We start from the raw sequence: 17607 nt of genomic DNA, 5'->3' as shown, positions 1-17607 counted from the left end.
CGGAGAGGCAGCTAGCCCTCACAACAGCCGAGCGCCTCTCAAGCAAAGTCCAACTGCAGAGCGGAGGTAATACCTGTCCAACTGCAGAGCTGGAGGAATGCAGGTGGGGATTGGGCCAGCGACGCGAGCCCCTAATACGAAAATGCCGGTGGAGGTCAGAATGATCATCATCTTCTAGACACCCCGGTGGCGAAGACATTATCGCTGTATTTCCTCGAAAATAGTGAGAGAGAAAATAAAGATATAATGTCAACGCAGCTCCTTCATCGTAGCTCCTCTTCAACATTTCACTAGTCTCAAAGTGGTGTATACAGACACTTGCCGTGGTGAAAACAAGGAAGGAGCTGTTAGTATGGCCACACCCCTGCTTATGTAGCGGATGGGGGTGTGGACAGGCAGATGAGGTGTGTAAAGGTGCATGTGAAAATGTATTCAGTGCTAATACTGATATGGAAGAGTATTACAGTATGACGCAGAGCGGAGCTACACGATATATAACTGAAAGTTAATGCCATAAAATAGAACACAGTTCGTTTCTCTACCTTTCTGTAAACGTCTAGCAAAAAAAGGCGTTGCAATCTGATGAAAAATGCTGGATAAATGTACATTATAAAAGGGTAACTGTACTTACAGTAGATTTCATTCACGTTTGTTGATGCCCTGTCAGGGGCGCCTGGTGGTACTAAATCCAGATTGAACTCTGCCATTGGAAAGGGGAGATTTGGCCCGATCCAGAGATGTGTGATTTGGCCATAATAAGGTCATTTATAGGCCTGATATTCTATATTATATAATCATATTTCAAATTGCATGTGTCCGGATGGCAGAATTCAATACTGTTTGATTGATTGATTGAAAACTTTATTAACAGATTGCAGAATGGGTACAATACAGTACAGCTCAATACATACAATTGTTAAGGGGATGCAGACCAGAGAAAGACTTTTGTCTTGTTTACATCAGGGTCCCCCATTTTCAATTCATCATAACATATATGACACACACGACATACAGATAGACAGTACTGCTACATCTATACATTTATCACATACCAGATTTGCAAATACAGTACTGTTTGTGATACAAAAAGAGTCCAGAAAAGAGAGTATATACATTTGACGTAGACACTGTACATTGGAGGAGGTTGGGTAGGTGGTGTGGAATAATATATTGATTCCCCAACTCTCATGTAAAGACATTCCCCTCCCCTTTGTCCCCTATCCTGTGCCCCCCCCCCCCCCCCACCACCCATTTGACCTATCAAATGGGACCCCCTCTTCCCCCTTTTCACTATATAGGGCTCCTCCCGACAGCATTCAGGGTCTCTACCTGGGTCATTTCAGCTGATCACCTTGGGCAAGAGCCTCAGCCATTCTGTCTAAATACTATGTGTATATTTCTATCTGTCTGGCTAATAAACCTTATTAACTGGATCTCGGTTGACTGAGCACGTTCTTCAGGTTATCCAAGATATCCCACAGTGGGGTGGGGTTGGGCTGTACATTGGAGGTGGGTGGGTGGGTGGGGTGGGGAGTTTGGGTAGGGGGTGGGTGGGGGACACTGTACACTGTACAAGCAAAACTGTACATTGGAATATTGACAAAGCCATACATGGTCATTTACTGTACATTGGAGGGGATTGGGTTAGGACATTTGCAGGGGCCAGTTTCGAATTGCAGTCTCCCGTAGGTGTTCTTTGAGAGTGGTTTTGAAAGTGGGTAGTGATTCACATTCCTTTACAGCTTTGGGTAGGGCATTCCACATTGATGTGGCATAATTGCGAAACGTGTTTAGTCCCTTGTTTGAGCCGAATCTGGGTTTAACATGATTTGTGGAGCTCCCTCTGGTGTTGTGATCGTGGTATTCACTGACCTTTGGGAAGTATTTTGACATGTACATGGGTACCTTGGTCGTGTAGTGTATCTTGTATTTTATTTTTTTATTATTTTTTAAACAAACATATAAACAAACATGACAACACACGATAAGATATACAAGCATTAATTAACAGTGCATATCCAATGAAATCACCATTTAGTTAAATGTCTTATACAGGATATACCCCTAATACCTGCTATCTAGTACCCTACACACATATGCTCTAGCTCGTACCCCCCCCTCCCGGACCCCCCATTGGATAATCCATCCATTATAACTTGTTCCTACCAGACACTACCTTTATATGCTAGCTTTTATTCTCTCCACCACTTCTAACCACATTGTCATTTTGGATTCATTGAGACCCAAAATTCTTGCTGTAGATATTTCTTGATAAATCACATCGAGATATGTAAGAATCCAGACCTTCCGGCAAATTTTTTCCGGTTCAAACCATCGTGATGCTATCAGCTTTTTAGCCACTGTGATACCAGATAAAACCAATCTCTTTAGCTGTGGATGTACTGCACACTCAAAGATATCATTCAGCAGTAATACAGAGGGGTGTACAGGTATATTCAGAGTTAAGAGATTTGATAATTGTTGGGTCACTTCTTTCCAGAATATCTTAACTGGTGGGCAGTCCCAGTACATGTGCATAAATGTCCCCTCCCCGTTTGTACATATGGAGCATTTGGGGTCTTGTTTAAGACCCATTTTGTTCAGTCTTATAGGAGTTAAGTATGTCCTGTGAATATAGTTAAGATTGATTTGTTGATGGTCCGGGTTCCTTGATGCAAGTCGAACATTTGCCCAGGCTTCTTGCCAGTCAAAATCTATCTCCAGGTCTGGTATATCCCTCCTCCAAACTGAGTCTAGATGGAGGGTTTCATATGAGGATGTTAGTAATTGATGATAAAAATCTGAAACAAAACCTCTCGATGTCTCTCTTTCATAGAAGAATTTGTGGTATCTGTGGTGTACAATTGGTATCCTTAATGGAACACCGTGAGCCTTCAAACATGCCAATAACTGTGCGTAAAAATAATATGTGGACTTGGTGAGATAATTTTTTTTGCGTATTTCATCATAACTACAAAAACCCTGTTTGTTGAAAACATCTCCTAATGAGTGTATGCCTTGCTTTTCCCATCTAGGGAATCTTATAGGTTGTTTTCCAATCAAGAGTGCATTGTTATTGAATAAGGGAGTATGATTATGCCATTTATGTGGGATAGAATATTTTTTTTGTGTTTCACACCATATCCGGATCGCATGAGTAATTATGGGGCCAAATTTCCGTTCGCATTGCTTAATTGATAATTTGGTGTAAACTATGTCCTTCAGCCTATGTGGAGCTACTATATTTTCTTCTAAATTTCTCCAGGATACTGATGCTTGGATCAAACCATGTTGTCAGTGGTCTTAAAGTGTACGCCTTAAAATAGTGGTAGAAATCTGGAAATGCCATACCACCGTCTGCTCTGTTTCTCTGTGCGGTGGATCTTTTTATACGTGGTGGTTTTTTTTTAATTTTTTTTTTATTATCTTTCTTCCCCTCCTTTTTTCCCGATTTTTCTCCCATCCCACCCTTCCTGGTTGTTGCGTACTTTCCCCTACTGTTGGTCCGGGAGACCGGAGACTGTCACATGCTTTCCTCCGACGCATGTGCAGCCTGGGGCAGGCCAACCTGGCCGCGCAGGTTCTCACCGGGGAGAGTGTAGCGTGTGGGAGGCCACACTATCTCTCCTCAGATCCAACCCTCGCTGAGCAGGCGCCCCGACCGAACTGTAGGGGTCGCTGTCCACAACGCCCAGGACCCACCCTTCAGCTTCCCACCCCCTGATACAGCCAATTGTGTCAGCGTGAGAGGACAGCCAAGCTGATAGCAACGCCGGGAGCTGGATTCGAACAGGCGAATCCTAGTGTCTCCCGGTGTTGGTGTATGTGGAGGAGTGTAATTCTTTCCAGTAACCCTCTGGAGGGGGTAACGGTAGCATTGAGCTGAAGAAGTTGATTCTAGGTAGGACGTCCATCTTAACTATTGATACCCGTGCCTGTACTGAGTTTTTAAGTTTTGACCACCTGTCAAGGTCGTATTTGATTTTGTTTTGGATTTTTATGTAATTGTGCTTCACCGTTTGGCTTATGGTAGGGAATATTTCAACTCCCAAACATCTAAAGTGTTTTACCATCGGTATCTCTTCTGGGAGGGTTATATTTCTTTTTGCAGGGGCGTTAAGTGGGAGGAAGGCCGACTTCGGCCAATTTTTCTTAAACCCTGATAAATCTCCAAAGTCCTCAATCAGCTTGAGAAGATGAGGCAATGCGGTGTTGGGGTTTTACATGAACAGTATTACGTCGTCCGCATATAAACAAATTTTATGTTGTGTGCCCTTGATTACGATTGGTTCTATGGATTGGGATTGTCTTATATATTGTGCTAAAGGCTCTAATGATAGATCGAATAGTCCGGGACTAAGAGGGCAACCCTGTCTGGAAGAACGTGATACCGGAAAGATTTCGGAGGTGATTGTACCTGTTGTAATCATGGCCGATGGGTCTTTGTATAATACTTTAATCATATCAATGAATCCTTTTCCTAACCCCATCCTTTCTAATACTGCCCATAGATACGACCATTCCAACCTGTCAAAAGCTTTCATTGCATCCAGGGACAGCATCGCCTTAGGTGTGGTGTCGTCCTTGTTAGCATCTAGTATGTGTAGTAATCGTCTTATGTTATCAGTGATCAAGCGGCCTCTTATGAAGCCAGTTTGGTGCGGATGAATTAAAGACGTCATGTGCTTTTGTAGTCTGATGGCTAATACCTTAGAGTACAGTTTGATATCGGTTCCGAGGAGGCTTAAGGGTCTATAACTACAGCACTCGGTGGGGTCTTTGTCTTTTTTAAGGAGGACTGTTATGAGTGCAATATTGTCGTGTTTATGGAAGTTCCCCTCATTGACTGAGTATAAAATCATATTTAGTAATAAGGGTCCAATTATGTCCCAACAAGAGAGGTACATTTCTGGTGGGATACCGTCTCTTCCAGGAGCCCTACCACTTTGCATTTCAGATATGGCCTCCCTAAGTTCATCTAGTGTGATCAGTGTTTCTAACTGTTTAGCGTCATCCTCTGAACGTTTAGGGAGGTTAATTTGATTAAGATATGTGTCCATTTTGTTTTGATCGAAGGTCGTTTCTGATTTGTACAAGTTGGAGTAGAATTCTTTGAATGTCGCGTTTAATTTCTTTAGGTTCTGTAACAAGTCCTTGTTGTGCTTTAATGGTAGTTATATCTGCAAATTTTGCGTTAACTCTTAATCGCATAGCTAATAGGTGACTTGGTTTGGAACCTTGAGAGTACTGCTGTTGTCTTGTGCTACGTATTTGTATTTCAGATTGTTGTCTGTATATGGCGCTAATCTCTTTTTTTAGTATATTGACTTGATTTTCCAGTCGAACCGAGTTGTTGTATTGTAAAGAATTAAATATCGTTGAATAAAGCGTTTCCAGTTCAGCCAGTTTTGAGCATCGATTCTTGCGTATTTTGGAGGAAAAGCTATGAGTGAAATCCTTGATCATTCCCTTTACCGACATCCATAATATTCTGGGGTCTTGCACCGAATTAGCGTTCATCCGTATGAATACCGTAAGAGCTTCTTTGATTTGTGTAATGAATTCCTTGTTATTAAGCAGCATCGAGTTAAATCGCCATCTTGGGGCTCGGGATGATAGTATACCAAATGTTCCTTTTAGGAGTAAATAACAGTGATCTGATAATGCATTGGGTATCATTTCCACATCATAACTTGACTATACACATCATAGTTATCAAATAGTCTTGGGGATGCAAAAACGTAATCTATTCTGGATAATGTGTTATGTCTCGCAGATCGGCAAGAGTACTTCCGGGTCGTGGGGTTGAGTGATCGCCATAAGTCATTTTTTTTTTGATCCACTTTTTCTCCCATTTTTCTATATTTTTCTCCCATCCCAATTTCGTATCATCCAATTCAACCCTCCCCTGTCACGAACGCTGTTTCTTGCCTCCCACAAGCCGGCTGCAATGTGGACTAAGTCATACATAGCACAAGTCCCCTCCGGTACTTGAGGTAACAGCAGTCGCATCTTTTCACCTGCGCAGCTCGACCTCTCAGTGTCGAGGAGTAACGCGTGGGAGGCTCACGCTGCCCCCGACACTTCCTGATTCTACTGCGCAGGCGCACCAACCGACTTGTAGGAGTCGCTTGTTCACAACGTTCGATCCCCACCCTTCAGTTTTCCCTCCCCGTAATACGGCCAATGTGTATTACTGCGGACGACCAGCCAAACTGAAAAACAATGTGGAGAGCTGGATTCGAACACGCGAATCCTAGCGTCTCCACACTGGTGGCGAGTGCCTTAGACCACTACACCACCTAGCCGCCTCCATAAGTCATTTACACCTGTAATCTTCGACCAATCCTTTAATGCATTAGATGACTTTTTTTTGTTCGTTGGAAAAGGAGGGGTAAGATTTATCCATCCTTGGATTCCAAATGGCATTAAAATCCGCACCAATTATAAATGAGTATTCGGGAAGGTCTAACATTGCTCTGGTAAGTGTAGTGAAGAAACTAACTTCGTACAAATTTGGGGCGTATACAGCTACCAACGCTATTTTCCTGTTCTTGTGTACAATCTTAGCTATAGTTATCCGACCATCTGAATCAGACCATACTCCCTTTAATTCAATATTCAACTTCCGTCTAACGACTATGGCAACTCCACGAGTTCTCGTTCCAAAGGAAGAGTGACTAATGTTATGATATGTGTTGTCCGCTAACGTATGTCTTTCCCTAAAATGTGTGTTTCGCTTAGTAGAGCCACGTCAACCTGTCCTTTTTTCATCAGTGTGAGCACGCTTTTGCGTTTGTGTTGATTATTTATTCCCCCAGTGTTCCAGATCATTATATTCAAACTAGCCATAATCAATACATGTTGTTGTGTAGTTGTTGGTAATGCTTCTGGAGAGCGAAGCTACAATAGATATACATCCAACTATTGAGGTCCCGTTGAGAGCCGAGCTTAAAAACATACATATATACAAATAATAATCCCCTAATCCCCCTTCCCTCCGAGATTCATACAGGACTGTGTTGCATAGACACATCCTACGCGTATGACTCCCTCCCTTATGCCACCGGGTTGCCCAAGATGAGCTTTCTAACCCTAATCTTCCTATGCTAATTGCCATAGGATCTAAAACGTTCATTCTAATTCAATAGAATGTCACTTTTGGTCTAGCGCCTTCCCATTAATGTAATAACAATAGTGTGAAAAAATTAAAAATATACCTCTATTGATATATTCATTTGAACCTTCTACTAACTTATATTGGAACCATCAGAAATATGAAAAGAGTGAAGAAAAATACTAAAAAAAAAAAAAAAAAAATTGAATTAAAATAAAACCTAACAGAGAGAAAAGATAAAAAAAAAATAAAAATAAAAATAGATTTTTAGAGCTACATTGTGCGAATCCCTAAGGCAGTGGAGTAATTGCTTGAAATATTAGAATAACCTTGCTTAAAATATTAGAATAACCTTGTCATGCTTATACCTTTAGATGTGGCTGATGTTTTTTTTAAACATTATTGAGCTTCCATCACTGGAGCTTATGCATATACATACCAGATGTTAAAGTTCCAGGCCTTCTTTGTAGGCTTACAGTATATTCTAGAAGGTTGTGGAATATCCTTGTAAATTCTTAAACACTGCTGTTATGTTCCAGAATGTTCTTCCTAACCGGGAGTTATGACCCACTAGTGTTTTCCAGCATATTCCATTGTGTCCGAGAGGACAGTCCAGAATATTCCAGAGTGTTCCCAATGTCATTTATTGGATTATTGCCTCCTCAGAGACCAGAAGACTATAAATATAGTGCCTATCGTTCCGTATTAGACACTTTGTGCCTACATGCCAACATGCATATCAGCTGTTGCTTGTAGTGTATCTTGTAGACCAGGCCCATTGCAAGTTGCTGTACTCTGTCGTCTACTCTAAGCCATCCTAGGTTGTCAAAGTGGGCAGGGGTGAGGTGGGTTCTAGGAGTAAGGTCAAGCAGTAGTCTGACCAGTTTGTTTTGAGATGTTTGTAATTTAGTTTTTAGCGCCTTTGAGGTGCTTTGGTACCATGAGGTGCAAGCATAGTCCTAGTACCCTTGAATGAGTGCTCCTGCCAGAGTCTTCAGGGTATTCTTGTTTACCAGAGAGGAGATCCGGTACAAGAATCAAGTTCGTTGGTTGACTTTTTTTACTACATTGGATGCCATTTTGTCACAGGAAAGATTAGCCTCTAGGATGGAACCCAGGTAGGTAATTTCATCTTTCCTTGTGACAGTATTGTCACCCACTGTAACTGAGGAGCCGTCGGTCTTGCTGAGTTTGTTATTTGAACCGAAGAGAATGGACTCTGGTTTGCCCATGTATCTACAAAACCTCCTGTTAATCATCTGCCCTTTATTCATTTGCTTCGATTTTTTGTAAATGTGATCTCAAGAAGGTGCTGAATGAGCTCAGTGGCAATAAATGTTTCATGTCTGGTCAATTTTAGCATTTTATTCACCGTCAAAGATGGACACAAATAATAATAATAATAATCATTGATATTCTCCTTTGGTTCATTACAATTTACTCAAGCATAGTAACAATATTTCTGATACTGGGAATACACATTCCCTGAGGTGCATAGATGTCCCTAGATACCAAGAACATGCAAATGGGCCTTGTAGAAGTGGAGCAATCTTCCATTTACTTGGGTAGGCTATGTACTTGTAGGCGAATGTTCTGAAAACATGGCTAGGGCTTAAGAGGTTAAATTGTTCATGTTATTGGTGCAAGGCCCTTAGGGTTATCTTTTTAACCAAACTAGTCCCACACAGTCAAATGCCTCACTTTTTAAAATTGGAATATTTGGCAGTTTAGCTTTGAATGGACTTTGAGGAAAGACGTTATAGATCTTATAGCTTTACGCTCTGCTCTATTGGAACTATCCCTTTAATCCATTCTAACACTGAACAACTTTCACATGTACACACCCCTATTCACCTCCGCCTGGCCACACCCACATCCGCTCCTTATAAGCGGGGTCGTGGCCACACCATCAGCTCCTTCCCTACCACCGAAAGTGTCTGTATACACCACTTTAAGCTTAGTGCCAAAGTAGTTTGTGAGGGATGCGCGAGAAGAGGAGCTGCGTTGACATTGTATCTTTGTTTTCTCTCTCACTATTTTTTGAGAAAATAAAGCGATAATGTCTTCACCACCGGAGAGTCTAGAAGATGATGATCATTCTGACCTCCACCGGCACTTCGCATTGGGGCGCGCGTCGCTGAGCAATCCCCGCCAGCGTTGTCTCCGGCTCTGCAGCTGGATACTATGCCTCGGGGCGGTCGGCTGTGTGAGAGCTGACGGTCTCCCTGGGCGGGTGATGTTTTTGCGACACGAGCCTCGGGTGTGTCAGTTGTGAGGGGACAACTGTGTGCAGCTTGCGAAGGTCGGCTCCAAGCTAGAATCCCTTCGTTGCCCCTTATAGCGGCGTGGAGGGGGTTCTAGTTTGATGCCCCACGATAACACAGTGCTCCTCCTCAGTGAAGTCGTAGCTTTGTTTTCCTGGGGCCATGATTCCAAGTCTGCGGTTCGATTCCCCGGGTCTCTGGAAAACGGATACCCTCTGCCGCCATGCTGGCCCAGATTTTCAAGACGAAAACACCCGGCACGAGGGATGCAAGTTTGGTGTTTCATTATGAGAATATCGCAGAGCTTGAGTCGGCTGCAGCCCGCGTACCACGAGGGGCTTACTGCCGATGCCGCTGTGTCTGGTAAACACCGTTCTGTGAGAGGGACGTGTGTTGCCTTTTTCCCTTTTTTCTTCGGATAAGAAGAGGAAAAGACAGCAGCTGTCAGAAGTGTTGGCCTGTATCGCTATTTCTCACGTTATGCAGCTTCAGAGTAGCCGCTTAGCTTGCTACTGCGTTAGCTAGTGGCTATCGATAGCCGGTAGAAGCTAACTATTAGCCAGTTAGCTCCTAGGCTAAGTCGTTAGCTGGCGGCTACGCTCGGCTGGAAACGTTAGCTTGATGCTATCAGTTAGCCTGGAGGTAGCTGTTAGCTTATGCTACAACCATTGGCGCTAGCCGTGAGGAGGTAGCGGGCCTCCCCCCTTTACTGATTGGCCGGGAGGTGGGACCTCCTGCCTGTCAGTCTCCCTGTCGGCTGAGGGGTCAGCACGTCACAGGGAGGGGGAAGGGGGGGGGCGGTTCCCTGGTTCCACTCCATGTTAGGATGGGTGGGTCACAGGATTTCCCCCCGGCCATGAAATACGTCACTGGGCGCGTTTTTCCTATTGGCCATGAGACATCTGTGAGTTTTCAGGCTCTGTACTGCAGACCGCTGTCATTGTCAAAGTTGGATGATGCGATGTATTCGAAAACTGTTTGTTTTATGCTCTGCTCTCTATTAAAGTGTGTATTGGGCCGTTAGTCACTTATCCCAATTATTATTACATGTATCTTTTTCAATTGTTACTCACGTAGAGGTCTCTCTGGGGGAACTTCTGTCTTCCCCTCTGAGCAGAATTGACAGGGTTTTACCCTCAGACGCGCCATATGAGACCCGTGTCTGTGTCTTATAGACCGGCTTCCTGTTGCTCGTCCCAGACAGCATGGAGGGAACGTTGTCTGATGTTTCTTATTAGAATTCACCATTGATGTGTTTCGGGTTCTCGACGTGCATATACTGTAGCGCTGGCCCTGGGTGCTTTCAATGTGGAACCACTTTATGGGCTGGCGCGCCTTGGTTGCCCAATTGGCGGAGGGCATAGAAACTGCGTTTTTTTATGCGGGTGGCTGGGAAGGAGATTTTTATCTCTACCGAGCGCCAGTGCACTAGGTTAGACTCGACGGCTCACGTGCATCTCCGGGGGAGATGACGGAGTAGATCAAAACATTGGCGGAGGGGTCTCACGCCCATGAGGTGGGCCACCAGGAGCAGTACATTTGCGTACTGACCGTCTTGGTGGCGCCCTCTGTGATGTTTTGGATCGACACGTGTACCTACCCCCCCCTCTTAGGACTGGGGATGGCGGCGTGACTAGGACGCGGGACTGGTTCTGGTATGCGCCGGACCAGGTCAGTTAACCCGTTGTCCGCCGGGGCGCAGATCTGCTGTTCTGGTACCCCGAAGGACTTTGTGCTTTTCCGGGGGGGGATGGCGGGTCAGGCCGGGCGTCGCGGGGATTGATGTTGTGGATGTGTGTGTCATATGTATGCCACCACAGGTTGCCTTTAACAGTGACGTGCTTGGTCCATACTGTGTTGTACCTTGCGCTGTGTTAGGGGGCTTGGTCCCTCTCCATTTGTTTCACCCCTCCCTCCCTGCTAGGACGGGGCTGGGAGGGGGCTGTCGGGGAGGTTGTTGTCAACTACTCTAGGCATCCCTGTGTAGGTCCCGGTCCGCCGGGTCCAGGTTTGAACTCGTTCTCGTCGACCTGTTGGCCTGGGTTAACCCTTTGAAAACTGAAACACTTGTGCTGCTTGTATAGCCTGTGTATACACGCAGTTATGTTTCTGAGTTTTCTTTGTGGGTTAAGGAAACAACCGCCTCCTGTTAAACCAAACATAGGGGGGTGGCTGGTTCTCCGGTGTGTTGGTAGCAGAGTCGACTCTCGGGTTGAGGCCGGGCTTGACCCCGTCTGCCCGAGAGTATGCCCCCGCATCTTTCATGACATCTGCCAATTGTGTCAGCCTTTTCTTTGAACCTCGACCCCGCTGGATTGGGGGGTCGGGTTTGTGGAGGTTATGACATGGTGCACAGCATACCGAACACCCCTTCCGCCGGGATACTGTTCTCACAGTAGACCCTTTAGGTGCCTGTCTAGTCCACAGTGCTCCAGGCACAGGTCGAGTTCTGCTCTTGGGGCCTGTTGCCTGGATTGAGGGATCAACCTCTTTGGGGGTTGTCTCCCCGGCACGCCGACTGGCCCCACAGTGTTGTGGGGGGGTAGCCTCTTGAAGAGTGCTTCAAAGCGGCGTGCCAAGGGGGGAAGGGCCTGCTCTTGATTTGGGCCCTGTCCGATACGCTGGCGATGTGGGGGGTGACCGGCTGGTGGGGTCCCGATGCTGCGGCCTCGTTGGCCTCACCAGGCCCCCTTTTTTCAGTGGGTCCTAGCCCTCAGGTTGTCCTAGGGCTGGGACCTCCTCTGCGCTCCGCTGCTGCAGCCTTGCCACAGGGTTGTGTTCTTGACCTTCGACCCCGTGATGTTGGGGGCTGTGACGGGGGTGTTTTGCTTCCCGTCCGTTCCCTGGTGGCATGTGGGATGCGCGCCTGAGTGGTCGCGGGTCCTTCTGAACAAAGGTAAGTCCCGCGGTCTGCTCACCCTGTGCGTTTGAGGTGCTAAGCCCTCTTCGCACAGTCTGATCCGATTCCCTCCCGTCCTCCACTAGGGAGGGCCGGGGGGCTCGGGTCCGCCCATGTTCTGATGGTTGTGGGGGGCCTCAGCGGGTACATATGTCGAGCTTTTCGCTCTGCTCAGCTCCTGTGTTCCAATAGAGCAGAGCGTAAAGCTATACGATCTATAACGTAAGGTTATCCTATAATCCTAGTTATATGAGTATAGTGAGCGCTCTGCTCTGACTCACTGAGGACCCCATGGTCTTTGCCTTCGGTGGTGAAAGACTTGGGAAGGAGCTGATGGTGTGGCCACGACCCCGCTTATATAGGAGCGGATGTGGGTGTGGCCAGGCGGAGGTGAATAGGGGTGTGTACATGTGAAAGTTGTTCAGTATTAGAATGGATTAAAGGGATAGTTCCAATAGAGCAGAGCGCTCGCTATACTCATATAACTAGGGTTATAGGATAACCTTACGTTATTTAACCTTGAGTAGCCTCACAGTATTTGTCTCCAACTTGTGGATCGAAGTTATTGTGATACTGGAGGAAGTGGTTATTACCTGTGATACTGGAGGAACTGGTTATTACCTGTGCTACTGGAGGAACTAGTTATTACTAGGGCTGTCAGTTGATCGCGTTAATTAGATTAATTAATTAAGCAAATCACCTCATTATGAAAATTAACTCAAAATTAATTTAAAAATAAATCTTTTTTATTTTTATTTATTTTTAAATATTTTTTTATCTCATTCATTCCATAAGAACGTAGAATACACATTTACAGACTTTTTTTTTATATGGTCCATTTGCATGTTCTTGGTATCTGATTCTAGGGACATCTATGGATCTCAGGAATGTATTCCCAGTGTCAGAAATACTGTGTCTCTTACTAGGCTTGAGTAAATTGTAATGAACCAAATGAGAATATCAATAAATTTTTTTAAATCTTTGACTGTGAATAACACGCTAAAATTGACCAGACCTGAAAAATCGATGATTAAACAGAAGGTTTTGTAGATACAGTACTGAATTCTGCCATTCGGACACATGCTATTTGAAATATGATTATAGAATATAGAATATCAGGCCTAAAATGGTTATGCGATTAAAATGCGATTAATTAGATTAATTAATTACAAATCCTTTAATTAATTAGATAAAAAAAAATTATCGCCTGACAGCACTAGTTATTACCTGTGATACTGGAGGAACTGGTTATTACTAGGGATGTCCGATATTGGCATTAAAATGTGATATCGGAAAATATCGGTATCGGTTTAAAAAATATATATATATATTTTATTTCTTTTAGCTTTTTTTTACATTTCTATAACCTTTATTTAACCAGGCAAGCAAGTAAGAACAAATTCTGATTTTATTTATTGTCAAAAGTATGCATAATGTTGTGTTAATTGCACAACAAGAGATTTTTTGGCGGGGGAAACCCTGCATATATCGGTATCGGTTGATATCGGTATCGGAAATTAAGAGTTGGACAATATCGGTATATCGGTATCGGTAAAAAAGCCAATATCGAGCATCCCTAGTTATTTCGGTTGCTACGGGTTACTACAGTTACTACGGTTGCTACGAGTTACTACAGGTTACTACAGGTTACTACGGTTTCTATGGTTGCTATGGGTTATTTCGGATGCTACGGGTTACTACAGTAATGTATGTAGCATTAGTATTAGCATGTAGCTAGCATTAGTTGTTTAACAGCACGCTTGCAGGACCGTTTGGAACCCGTTCACCGCAGTGAACGTTCACCAAACCATCCCCCCCCTGGCGCCGACACACAACATGGTTGTGTAACAAACAACCCAGCATTACTAACACTAATACCTGTGCCTGATGACACAGGGCTCACCGTTGTACAAACCGGCCCGATAGCCAAACCATGTACGCTGCCCCTCGATCTGCTGTCGTCAGACGAGGAAACATCAACATAGGCCCGTCGTGTCGCTGAAACATGCTTTGAAGATGCCAGGGGCACGCAAACCTCCGGTAAGCTTTCAACATTACGCAATTCCTCCAATCTTTTTCATACTACTAGTTACATAAGGTGCACTGCATCCAATATGATGGAACGAAAATAGAGGAAGAGTGTGTTGGTGACCATGGCCATGGTCTTATAGGCTACGCCTCCATAGAGGCGGGACCCGGTCAGGTGTGGGTGTACAAGTTGTTTTCGTGGTGGAGTACCTTAGGTACAGGAGATAAGGGGTATCTCAATAGGCTTAAGAGCGGGACGCGATAAGCCAGATACGAAATATAACCTCCAGTAGTGTGGTAGTAAAAGGTTAACCGTCTGTAGTGTGGTAGTGAAAGGTTAACCGTCTGTAGTGTGGTAGTAAAAGGTTAAAACCGTCTGTAGTATGGTAGTGAAAGAGGTTAACCGTCTGTAGTGTGGTAGTGAAAGAGGTTAACCGTCTGTAGTGTGGTAGTGAAAGAGGTTAACTGTCTGTAGTGTGGTAGTGAAAGGTTAACCGTCTGTAGTATGGTAGTGAAAGAGGTTAACCGTCTGTAGTGTGAAAGGTTAACCGTCTGTAGTATGGTAGTGAAAGAGGTTAACCTTCTGTAGTGTGGTAGTGAAAGGTTAACCTTCTGTAGTGTGGTAGTGAAAGAGGTTAACCGTCTGTAGTGTGGTAGTGAAAGGGCTAACACCAAAAGGAGGTTTGTAATTCTGTCATTGAACCAAAATGAAAACCTCATTTGGGTGTAAGAGCTCACATAAACATGACGTCACAAAATCAGAGCCCCAGTCATAGATAGAATAGAATAGAATAAAAATACTTTTATTATCCCGAGGGAAATTTGACACTGCAAATCGCTCAACATTTAAACATTTAGACAGAACAGGTCACGAATTAGAATAACAAAACAAATCAAATCAAATTGCCTAACATAAGAGTAGAATAAAATAGAATAAGAATGGAATAAAATATACAGTAAATAAATACAGTAAAAATATACTGAGGTCTACAGTAGGTGTAATATTGCACAGTGCTGTTTCAAAACTAAGAGTCCAGGAAGATGGTAACTGTCACTCTGTGCTCAGTGATGCAGTGAGGCACAGTGATGCATTGTAAAGTCTGATGGCTGTTGGAATGAAGGACTTCCTGTGCCGTTCAGTGCTGCATTTAGGTAGTGTGAGCCTGGCACTGAACATGTTCCTCCTGTCAGCCAAGTCTGTGTATAGTGGGTGGGAGGGGTTTTCCCTGATGGCCTGGAGCTTAGCAAGGCTCCTCCTCTCCGCCACCCTCGCTAGAGAGTCCAGCTCAACCCCAACCACACTACTGGCCTTCCTGACCAGCTTATCCAGCCTGTTTGTGTCCCCTGCTCTCAGTCCGCTGCCCCAGCAGGTCACAGCGTACAAGAAGGCACCCGCCACCACCAACTCATAGAACATCCTCAACATCCTTGTACAGACATTGAAGGATCTCAGCCTTCTGAGGAAGTAGAGTCGGCTCTGGCCCTTCTTGTACAGTGCCTCTGCGTGTTTTGACCCGTTCAGTTTGTTGTCGATGTGCACACAGAGGTATTTGTACACCTCAACCATGTCCACATCGACTCCCCTGATGGAAACGGGGGTCACAGGTGCACTCCTCCTCCTCCCCAGCTCCACAACCAGTTCCTTGGTCTTCGCCATATTTAGCTGCAGGTGGTTTTTACCGCACCATGTGACGAAGTCCACTGCCAGTTCACGGTATTCCCTCTCGTCACTGTCCTTTTTTTTAATCCACTTTTTCTCCTATTTTTCAATTTTTCTCCCATCCCAATTCCACTGTGCCAATTCTCCCCTCCCCTGTCTTGAACGTTGCTCGCATACGCCCCCCACTGGCCGGTTGTAGGGAGGATAGAAGCCTTGCATCACGTGTCCCCTCCGATACACGAGGAGGCAGCCTGTCACATATTTTCACCTGCCAGCGCGGACTCTCATTGGCGAGGTGTAACATGTGGGAGGCTCACACTACCCCCGCCATTTCCTGTCTCTGCTGTGCAGGCGTCCCCCAACCGACCTGTAGGAGTCGCTGTCCACAACGTCCAGATTACCACCCATCGACGTCCACCCGCTAACTCTGCCAATTGAGTTAGTATGACGGCCGGCCCAAGCCGGAGGCAACGCCGACAGCCGGATTCGAACCTGGTGTCTCTTGCGTTGGTGACGAGCGCAATGTCCGCTGCGCTTCGTCACCGTCCTTTATACATCCCACTATCGCAGAGTCATCGTCTAAGCAGCGCTGGACTTTACATCCCAGTTAGGGTTGGGTACCGTTCACATTCGAACCGATACCGGTACCAGTACCTGTGAATCGATACCGGTACCCAACGGTACCTTTTTTCTGTACTTTTTTAGTCTCTAAAAATGTAATCTACCTACCTCAGTTGTAAAAAATGTGTCCAAACTTCAAATAATTTATTATCATTATTATTTATTTAGAACAATTTGTTAATATATATATTTACCTGTGATACTGGGCTTGGAGAAAGTGGAACTCCTCCTTGATGCGCTCGCACGACTCGGTGATGGTGAACTTGAAGGGCTGTCCCGGCTGGTGGGGAACCTATAGAATAGAATAGAATAGAATAGAATAGAATAGAATAGAATAGAATAGAATAGAATAGAAATCCTTTAATAATCCCGAGGGAAATTCGGCACTATAGATCGCTCACATATTGAACAATAAACATTTAGGTAGTCAATAGGACTCAAATAAGAATAAGAATATAATAAAAAGAAATAAGAATAAAATCGAATACAGAATAAAATACGGTCCAGGATATATACATTATGGTATATATACATTCTAAAATCTTAAATATAAACTATACAGCCAAAAATATACAGAAATATACAGTAAAATGTACAGTAATAGTGTAAAGTGTACACATTTTAAGTGTAAAGTGTCCAGGAAGATTGTGAGAAGTGTCAAAATTGTAAAGTCCAGCAGGACGATTTCGCCAGGCTGTACTGTCACCCTGTGCTCAGTGAAGTGGCTAGAATGGACCTGTCTCAAACCCTGCCCTCTTTTCTTGATCCTCCAATCACAACTGTCGCTTACCTCGGACAAACCAAGTTTGTCCGAGGTAAGCGACAGTTGTGATTGGAGGATCAAGAAAAGAGGGCAGGGTTTGAGACAGGTCAATTGGTCCCCCCAGTGGCGTTGTTTCAGTAAAAGGCAAGGTATGGCGTGGAGGGAGGGGGGGGGGGGGTCAAGGGGGGTTTCCCCCCCCTTCGTGGATTTGTTTTTGTCAAATCAGTTGTGCAATAGTCACGTTTGGTGAGTTGT

The 17607-nt window shown here is 44.7% G+C and overlaps 1 protein-coding gene across 1 annotated transcript in view; it reads right to left on the bottom strand.

Annotated features, from left to right (window-relative positions):
• Positions 1–17607, bottom strand: part of LOC311235712 (transducin-like enhancer protein 4) — a gene marked incomplete at both ends in the record, with an annotated part of 199679 nt that overhangs the window by 181210 nt on the left and 862 nt on the right. The window contains one exon of the mRNA XM_084323178.1: positions 16784–16881. Within this exon, the coding sequence (XP_084179304.1) occupies positions 16784–16881 (98 nt within the window). The remainder of the gene's footprint in view (positions 1–16783; positions 16882–17607) is intronic.

The sequence above is a fragment of the Notolepis coatsorum genome, assembly GCF_963971535.1.
Source record: "Notolepis coatsorum genome assembly, chromosome: 10".
Lineage (NCBI taxonomy): Eukaryota > Metazoa > Chordata > Actinopteri > Aulopiformes > Paralepididae > Notolepis > Notolepis coatsorum.
This window is presented reverse-complemented; position numbering and strand designations above follow the sequence as displayed.